This window comes from Microtus oregoni, unplaced genomic scaffold (genome assembly GCF_018167655.1).
Source record: "Microtus oregoni isolate MIOR12 unplaced genomic scaffold, Mior012 000049F_ref0000343, whole genome shotgun sequence".
NCBI lineage: Eukaryota > Metazoa > Chordata > Mammalia > Rodentia > Cricetidae > Microtus > Microtus oregoni.
Genome location: NW_024543223.1, coordinates 4,292,551 through 4,302,081, shown reverse-complemented (window position 1 = coordinate 4,302,081; position 9,531 = coordinate 4,292,551). Strand labels below are relative to the sequence as shown.

General features: G+C 41.5%; 1 protein-coding gene across 4 annotated transcripts in view; it reads right to left on the bottom strand.

Annotated features, from left to right (window-relative positions):
- Positions 1–7,604: 7,604 nt before the first annotated feature.
- LOC121436448 (protein FAM193A) overlaps positions 7,605–9,531 on the bottom strand; it is a 125,462-nt gene continuing 123,535 nt past the window's right edge. For all 4 annotated transcript variants that reach the window (XM_041636370.1, XM_041636367.1, XM_041636369.1 and 1 more), the window contains exon 20: positions 7,605–9,024. In XM_041636370.1, the coding sequence (XP_041492304.1) occupies positions 8,931–9,024 (94 nt within the window). In that variant the 3' untranslated portion in view covers positions 7,605–8,930. The remainder of the gene's footprint in view (positions 9,025–9,531) is intronic.

The window sequence follows — 9,531 nt, the reverse complement described above, 5'->3', positions numbered from 1 at the left end:
CTGGGTACTAGCCAAGTGTCACTTCAGTCCTGGCCCAGGATATCAAGGAAAGGGGTAGGTATGAAGTAGGAGGCAGGCCATACTGAGAATGTATTGGACTGCTAAACCAGGACGGCATGCAATTGTGTCAGTGTGCCAAGTGAGACGACAAGACTGTGCTGAGGGTTTGCCATGTACTAGTTCCTTCCTTGTAACAGTTTGAGAAGGTAGGGTCATTCTCATCACAGGTGAAGATGAGGCACCAAGTGGTTAAGTCACTTCACCAAGATCACAGGATTAAATGGTAGAATTCATATCGGAAACCAAGCATGGAATGGAGTTGGCCCAAAAATATGTCTACATGTGCTGCAGGTAGCAGAGCTGGAGAGGTAGGGATGCCCAAGGAACCCAGGTGATGCCACCTAGACATCCACATGCCAGATAGAGACACAAATGGTTTTGCTTTGGAATGCTATTTTCTTCCTATCTTCCCACTCCTGTGTGAAATGGGAATACTTACACTGTATCATTATATATTGGAAGTACATAACCTGTCCTTTGGTCATAGGGGTTCATAGAGTACCTTGACTCTCAGAAAAGACCTTGGACTTTGGAACAGAATTGGGACTGTTATAGACTAGGAAGAAACCAGTCGTGAATCAGGGTTGACAAAGCTCATTGGTGCTTGTGAGATTTCCAGCAGCCTCAGAAGCTTCAAACTCAGGTTAAGGGACTAGATCTCACTCCAGTTTAGGCCCACAGGTTCTCTGGAAGTCCTGTCTCTTACAATAGCTTCAGTCAAGATGCAGACGCAGGGTAGGTGCTGATCTGGAGTAAGGCCCACTAGAACCTGGGGAGTTCCAGAACTCAAAGCAAAAGCTGAAGACCCAGACAGGAGGTACCAGCTGACACAGGACAACACATGATCCAAATAGGAAGATTTCAGATAAAGCCTCTAGCCCTAAATACCAACCCCACAAAGGAAATGATATCTTAGCTTTACTATAACTTAGTCCTCTCATAAACAGTGTAAATTCCATCACTGAAGAATATAGGGGATATGAATATAAAAACAACAAAAATACAAAAGAAAGAAAAATTTAACCAACATATTAATTCCAAATGGGCAAGTCCCAGCACAGAAGCAAAAACAACATGAAAAAGCCAAGATAATATGTCTTCCTTAAAGATTACTAATTCCATACTGGCTCCTAATGGGAATAATTTGTTTGAACTTCTATACAAAAGAATTTTAAAGAATAATTGTAGCTATGTTCAAACAGCTTAAAGAATACATGAGTGTGCTTCAAGAGAACTTTAAAACAAAGAGCTAAATGGAATAATTTAAGTCATTCTAAGGAATGAACACTAAATCCAATAAAAAGAACTGCTGAAGAAAAACTAGGCCAAGGATGCTGGAAATGGCAAACTCAAAAAGCCAAATTAAAGCCCCATGGAAATCTTGACCAACAGAATGGACCTTGTAGGAAGCAGAGCATGAGGGCTAGAAGATACAGGATTGGATCAAACAGTTAAGATCAACGAGGAACTTTCCAAAAGGCAGACAGAACATGTGAAAGCTTTGGAACACCATGAAAACACCAAATCTGAATTATGAACAAAATACCACGCCAAAAGCATAAAAAGATTTTTTCTTTACAAATTCATTATTTTATGTGTGTGGGTATTTTCCCTGTATATCCGTGTATCGTGTGCCTGGTGCTCATAGAACCCAGAACAGAGCATTGGATCTGGAACTGGAGTTACAGAGAGTTTGAGTCACCATGTGGATACTGGAGATAAAATTCTGGTCAACTAGAAAGGAAGCCAGTGCCCTTAAGGTCTAAGCCAAATCTCCAGCTCCATACAGAAAATATTTTCAATAAAATAGAATTTCTCTAATCTAGAGAAAGATGCCAAGAGATACAAGAAACCTACAGAATATCAAATAGGTAGGATAAGAAAACAAGCTCCAAACAACATATTTTAGTTAGAACACAAAAACACAGACAAAAGAAAGGGAAGAAAGAAAGGGAAGCTGCAAAGGCAAGGATCACATCACCTACAAAGGCAGGATCATCAGAATAACACGATTATTTTGTTGACATTTTAAAGCCAGAAGGGCCTCAAAAAAATTCTGAAATACAGTTCTAAAAGAACACAACTGTAAAACGAGACTATTTTATCAGCAAAACTATTAAAATTAAAGGTGATATAAAAAACTTTCCATGTGAAAAACAGTCTAAAGAAGTTTATGGCCACTAAGGCAGCTCCACAGTGATAATAGAAAGAATATCTTGGTATCAAGAGAAGTATAAAAATGACAATAGTGCCATAGGTCTAAATAAATAATCACAAGATTAAAAACAAACACTAAGATCAACAGAATGACAGAAGTCAATATACTTTCAATAATAGCTGAATAATAGTAGTCTTAATTCTTCAATAAAAAGACAGATTTGATCAGTAAACTGGATTAGAAGACAGGATTCATTTTAATGTTGCCTCCAACAAATATATTTTACCACCAAAGACAGACACCACCACCTTAGTGTAAATGGGTGGGAAAAGGTTTTCCAAGCAAACGAAACTAAGAAACAAGTAGGCATAGCTATCCTAATATCTGACAAAATAGACTTCAAACCAAAAATAGACAGATAGGAAGAGCTTTTTTTTTTTTTTTTGAGACAGGGTTTCTCCGTAGCAAGGAAGAGCTCTTCATTCTAGTCAATAGAACAGTCCATCATGAGGACACTATAGCTGGGCATAGTGGCACACCCCTTAAATCCAAGTACTCAGGAGGCAGAGGCAAGCAGTTCTGTATGAGTTGGAGGCTAACTTGGTCTACACAGAGAGACTCTGTCTCAAAAAAGAGAACATTATAAATTCTGTCCCCTGTCTATGTCTCTTTCTATATGTCTCTGCATATATGTACGTACACACACACACACACACACACACACACACACACACATTTATGTGCGTATATGTGCCTACATACAACTAGATGTAAAGCCACAGAGTAACCCTAATACGGTGACAGTGGGTGACTTCAGTACCTCACCCTCACCAGCAGACAGGTCATTTGGACAAAAAGTAAACAGAGAAACCTGAGTTAAGTGCCATCATAAATGCAGTGAATGGATGTATCGGAGGTTCACAGAACATTTCCCCCAAACTGATCACATATTGGGGCACAAAGCAAATCTCAACAAGTGTGTGAAAACTGAAATAACATCCTGTATTTTATCTGACTGAAATGGGATAAAGCTAGGTATCAACAGCAATGGAAAGTACAAATTCTCATAGAAACTAAATAATATACTATTGGATGATAATGGATCACTGATGAAATCAAGAAGGAAATTAAAATTTCTTCAGAGTGAAAATGTAGAAACAAGTTATCAAAATCTAGGGACACAAAAAGAGTTCCTACGGGGAGAGTTCACAGTGGTAAATGTCGGCGTCAAAATGCTGAGAACTCTTAAGTTAACTGATAGGCTTTAAAGCTTTAGAACCCCAAGAATAGAGGGGAAGAAATAATAAAAGGCAGAGCAGAAATCAATAAAACAGAAACAATTTTTTTTGTTTTTGTTTTTCGAGACAGGGTTTCTCTGTGGTTTTGGAGCCTCTCCTGGAACTAGCTCTTGTAGACCAGGCTGGTCTCGAACTCACAGAGATCTGCCTGCCTCTGCCTCCCGAGTTCTGGGATTAAAGGCGTGCGCCACCACCGCCCGGCTAACAGAAACAATTTTAAAAAATACAAGAAACCAATGAAATGAAGAGGGGGATTCTTTGAAAAGATACATAAAATTGACAAAATCTTTTAAAAATTAACAAAGAGAAGATCCAAACTAATATACCTGAAAAGATGAAAAAGAAGGTATTAGAACAGATACCAATGAAATTCAGAAAATCATGGGGATATACCCTAAGAGCCTATACTCCTTTTTTCTTTCTTCTTCCCCACCCCCTTTTTTGAGATAGGATCTCTTTATGTAGCCCTGAACTCAACAGAGATCTGCCTTCTGAGTGCTGAGATTATGCCATCATGCCCGGCATCTTCCAAACTTTTGTGAATCCAGTATTATGGTGACATTAAAATCAGGTAAATATAATAGACACACACAAAAATTAGACTGTTCTTGGGCTGGAGAGATGGCTTAGCAGTTAAGAGCACTGCCTGCTCTTCCACGGTTCTGAGTTTAATTCCCAACAACCACATGGTGGCTCACAACCATCTTTAATGAGATCTGGTGCCTTCTTCTGGCATATAGGCATACACGCAGCCAGAACACTATACATAATAAATCTTAAAAAAAATTAGACTGTTCTCCCTAATGAATGTACATACAAAATCCTCAATAAAATTGAATTCAACTGAATTCAGCATCATACTGAAAAGCATTTATCATAACTATTTTTACTATTCCAATTATGCAAGGATAATACAGCATACCCAAATCAATAAATGTAATTCATATCATAAGCGGACCAAAAACAAACAAAAAAAAACCCCAGAAGTCACATGATAAACATAGAAAAAGCCTTTGACAATACCCAACATCCTTTTGAGATCAGAGTCATGAAAAGGCTAGATAAGACAAGGCAGGAGAATACCTCAATATAATAAAGACTATATACAACATATTTACAGCCACCATCATACTAAATAGAGAAAAACTCAAAGCATCACGTACAAGAGTCCTACCTACCATCTTCCTTCCACTTCTATTCCATACAGTGGTTGAAGACTTAGAATAATACAGAAGGGATGCCACTAGGATAAGAAGGAGTATCTCCTTTTGCAGATGATGTTATACATAAGAGGTTCTAAAGAATCTATCAAATTCTTTGAGTTGATAACTATGTTCAGCAAAGTGACACACACAACCTGGGCATAAATTAACCAAGGAAATTGAAGACCTTTATAATGAAAGTTTTCAGACACAAAAGAAATAAATTAAGAAATACACTAGAAGATAAAAATACACCCCCATACTCATGGATCAGAAAAATGACCACTCTACTTAAAGGTTCAAAAATTTATATGGAGGAACAAACCAGAGATAGCCAAAACAATCCTGAATGAAAAGAACAGTGCAGAAGGTATCACATCTGATTTCAAATTCCATAGAGCAGTATTAATAAAAAAAGCATGATGCTGGCACAAAAACACAGAGTCGAGGACCCAGATGTAAGTCCATGCAGCTACAGTTAACCTGAATTTTTACAAAGATACCAAAAATATACATCAGAAAAAAGCACCTTAAAAATGATGCCAGGCAAAGTGGCAAAGACAGAAATGAAACTAGATCCTTCTCTCCCACCATACACAAAACTCAACTCCAAATGGATCAAAAACCTCAGCATACAACCGGATAGTCGGAAAGTGCTAGGGAAAAACAGAGCACGTGCTTTATACGCATTGAATAAGACTCCTATCTCACAGGAAATATAACCAGCAACTGACAAATGAGATCTCATCAAACTAAAGAAACTGAAGGGTAAACAGATGGCCTACAGAATGGGAGGAAACCTTTGCCAGCTATTCATTCAAGAGGTTTAATGTGTAGAATATATAAAGATCTAAAAAAGCAAAACATGGTTGGGTGTGGTGTCAGAGGCTAATCCAGAACTTACTTTTAACCCCAGAACTTGGGAGGCAGAGGCAGACAGATCTCGAGTCCATGGTCAGTCTGGCCTACGTAGTAGTAAACTCCTGGACAGCCAGGGCTACGTGGTGAGACACATCTAAAAGAAAAAAACAAACCAACCAACCAACCAACCAACCCACAAACCTTAAATTAAAAACTAAAACCCAAATAAAAAATGGTCTGTGGAAGTAAACAGTTTCCAACAATTTTGGATTATCTTCAGGACTGGCGATAATGCTCTGATTTAGTTCTTGCCTTGCATGCATGAGATCTTCCATTCCCAGTGCATGTGTATATATGTATGCCTGTGTGAACCATTTAGGCTACCAATTCAGGTTCTTTTTAATCCCTTACCTTTCCCAGAACTCCACTTTCACAAATACTGTAGTAAACTGCAGGTCACTTCTTTCACTCTCTAGTTTTCCTCTTGGCCACCCACTTTCAAACTGTTTGTACACAAGCCATAAATTCTTCACTTTCTTCTGTGGGTAGCTCCACCTTTCCATCTCTCGTATGTTTTTCTTTACAAGTTTCATTTGAAACCTGTTTGACTTTAATTTTTTTTCTTCCTTCACAGTGTTTCAATTTATGCTATTATATGTATATTCAGGTTTTAACTGACCCTCCCCTCATTCTTTTTGAGACAGAATCTTTGTACAAACCCTAGCTGTCCTCCAACTCATTATGTAGGCCAGGCTGGCCTTGGCTTAGAGATCCACCTGTTTCTGCCTCCAGAGTGCTGGGATTAAAGGTGTATGCCACTTATACATGATATCGTAACCTTTTGCCTGCAAACTCATCTACCCCTTCTGGGTTTCAAAGACTAGCACCATTCCCTTAGCTGCCTCCTACCATATTCCCTGCCATCACAGTCATAGGCTCTCACCCTCTTAACACTGAGAGCCCTGAGTTAAACACTGTTTGCCAAATTATCTTGGTCATGGTGTCTTATGACAATAGAAAAGCAACTAACAGTATATAAAGTTAAATGAAAAAAAAACTCCCAGTTAATGTTTCTTTCCAGCTGTTACCTTCAGATTTATATTGAAAAAAGGACACAGTGAAACATGAAGCTCCCATGGAGCCTGCCCACAGGCTCTGGCAGGAAGTCTTCAGCCTCCCTGGGCCAATGTTCACTTTGGGCTTTGGTTCCCCATCTAGAAATGGAATGACCACTCTGCTGAGTTACAGGCATCCTAGCAGCAGAAACCCAGAGTTGTCTTCATGATTCCCTCACTACCTATTCTCCCCTCTCCATCAACCGGGTCCAGAAGCTTCTATCTTCTACCTTTTGTTCCTCAAACTGTCAAGTTATAAACCCTTGATGACAGGGCCAAAGAAACTTTGAAGTTTCCAGGGAAACAGGAAGTTCATTCCTGGCGGTGAATGGCATATGGCTAGGAAGTGTGGGGAACTGGCTTGCGGCATATCACTGTGGATCTTTAAGTGCTCAAGAGCTGAGGGCTGAGTTCTGAGTGTCTCTGGGCCCCAACATGGTACCTGCAGTTGGGGCACCCAGGTTTTCCCATCACCATTATAGTGTCAACAGTTCCTGCTGATGCTATAACCGGAAACTCTGGGTTCTTCTTGGTAGGTGGTTTGGCTCCAATGGAAGAAGTGGAGGGCCAGAGGTAGTGTTTGGTCTCCCCTTGAAGGCAAGCCCAATGCTAGTTCTCTAGCCACTTCTTCAACCAGGAGACAATGCCAGTATCCCTGGGGATAGAACCAGAATCTTTGTCCTTTCAAGAACACTGTTCATGCAAGGTCACTGCCCTGCATGCTTTTTCTTTGTTGAACTATCCCAGGAACACAGGGATGTGCTGCTCTCTCACCTGGAAAAGAAAAGAAGGCAACCTATTCCACACCTCCTCTGAGTACTGATTTCTTTCCTCTTCTCTGGTGCGAAATCTTCAGAAGGCTAGGACCTACTGTTCCCTCCCTCCCACAACTAGCTTCCACCAGCTTGTTATTGTTACCCTAGGCCTCAGGTAATTCATCTGGGCACTGGAAAAGTATGAGTCATGTAGTATGCTGAGGTAAGTAAAAGCTAAACAACAACCCAGAGGCAACTGTGTGAGCTGTTAACTCCTGAAGGGACAAAGATGGGACTAATAACTAAGCCTTTCAGTTTTTAATACCATTTACTTTGTTCCTAATTTAAAGCCAATTAAGCGTCCCTAATTCATTATTTTACTAGAGACCACAATCCCTTCTCTTCCCAAAATGTGGACAGGCACCTGCATACAAGGCCATAGGTAACCCTCTGTTCTACAAAGGCTGTTTCCACTAAGTCCCAGTGACCTGAGTATAACCCACCACCCCATCTTGAAGCTTCCTGGTACTTTTTGCCATGAGCTTGTGAAGCCTAATCATTTGGTTGGCTGTTGTTTCCTGATGACTGCTCTGTTCTGGTACCAGTGACAACTTCGTGTTCAGAAGACAACTGAGGGCACCAGGAACTCTGAAACCTAGGGACATCAGAAAGTGACTTTGGTGGTGGTCTTGGCTCTCTGGAAACAAGTATCACCCATTTGTTACCTCCCACCACACCCATCATCCCTAGCAGAAAGCAACCAGACTGGGTCTCCTGCTGTACTAATGTATTCCATCTTTCAAAAAGAAAGACATGATTTTAATATTACTTAACAATATGTTAAAAAAGTAGCCAGGCAGGCCTCCGTGTTAATACGGTTGTACGCTCTAGAACAGACTTGATGGTGTGAGTACTGGGTGGGTTTCTTGTTTTTAACGTTCTCATTCTGCAAGGGGTCTTACACAAGCTGGCTACAAGTCAGGGGGTCAAACACAAACAGCGCAACGTGTACACTCGGAAACAGTAGATTGTGAAAGAGTACAAAGGAGGCCTGCCCGCCCAGCCCGCCTTGGGTGGGACACAGGGCACATGGGAGCTGAGGGATGGCTGACACCCTGGCGGGGACAGATAACAGGACAGGGCGAGATGCAGAGGCGACAGAGCCACGTAGATGATGCAAACTCGTCTCTGGCCACGGCCCAGGCCTCTGAAGCCGTGGTTGTGGAGGAATTGGCGGGAACTACTGTTCCATTCCGACAGCACAGAGCTACAATCAAAGAAGTCTCACTCACAGACTACACGCACACAAGCTAACAACGCAGGTCGAGCAGCAAGTTCTCGGTCTGGGGGTCTCAGGCCACGGCATCCCGCCCTACACACCATGGGTGGGTACCGAAGCTCTGGGGAGCCACTGAAAGGCTTGGCTCTTGAGTGGCGCAGCCCAGCTGCCTCTCATATATCCCTCTCCAAGCAGTCCTCATTCAGTGGGCAGCAAAGGTGGCTTTCTTCAAGCTAAAGTTGGACCAGTTGATGGACAGTCTTTGTCGGTTCTGTCTAGCAGAGTCCAAGCAGAACCTGGCAAAACAAAATGGCAAATTGTCACAAGACAGAGCCTACACCCAGTCTGGCAACCACCACACCAACCTCTGACTCTTGTGGCATTTCAGTGCAAAGGTTCAGTGAGATTTGAGGGCAAAAGTCTCTGTGCTTGGAGGATTGGTCCCACCTTCAGGACACTGCCCAAATGGCTTGTGTATTTTCTGGTGCTTTCTGTTATTTGATACTGTGTCCAGGGAAGAGGCAAGATAGCATAAGAAAAGCAGCACTTAGTGTAGAAAGACAACAGTGTACCAAGCACCATTGAAGGGCTCAAGGAAAGCTCTTCTGATGTGACCATACAAGAGCAGCTGACATCAGTCACTATTCTGCCTGAAAAAAGGGCTAAGGAGCTTCTACTTCCCTACCCAGAGGCTCTTAGTGACTGATGTAGATTCTGATGCTCTGTCTAAGCAACTAGCTAAGTCATAGCCTGTTGCCCAGCAGGAGGTTGGAACTGTTGGGCAGCATCAGGCCAGAAGACAC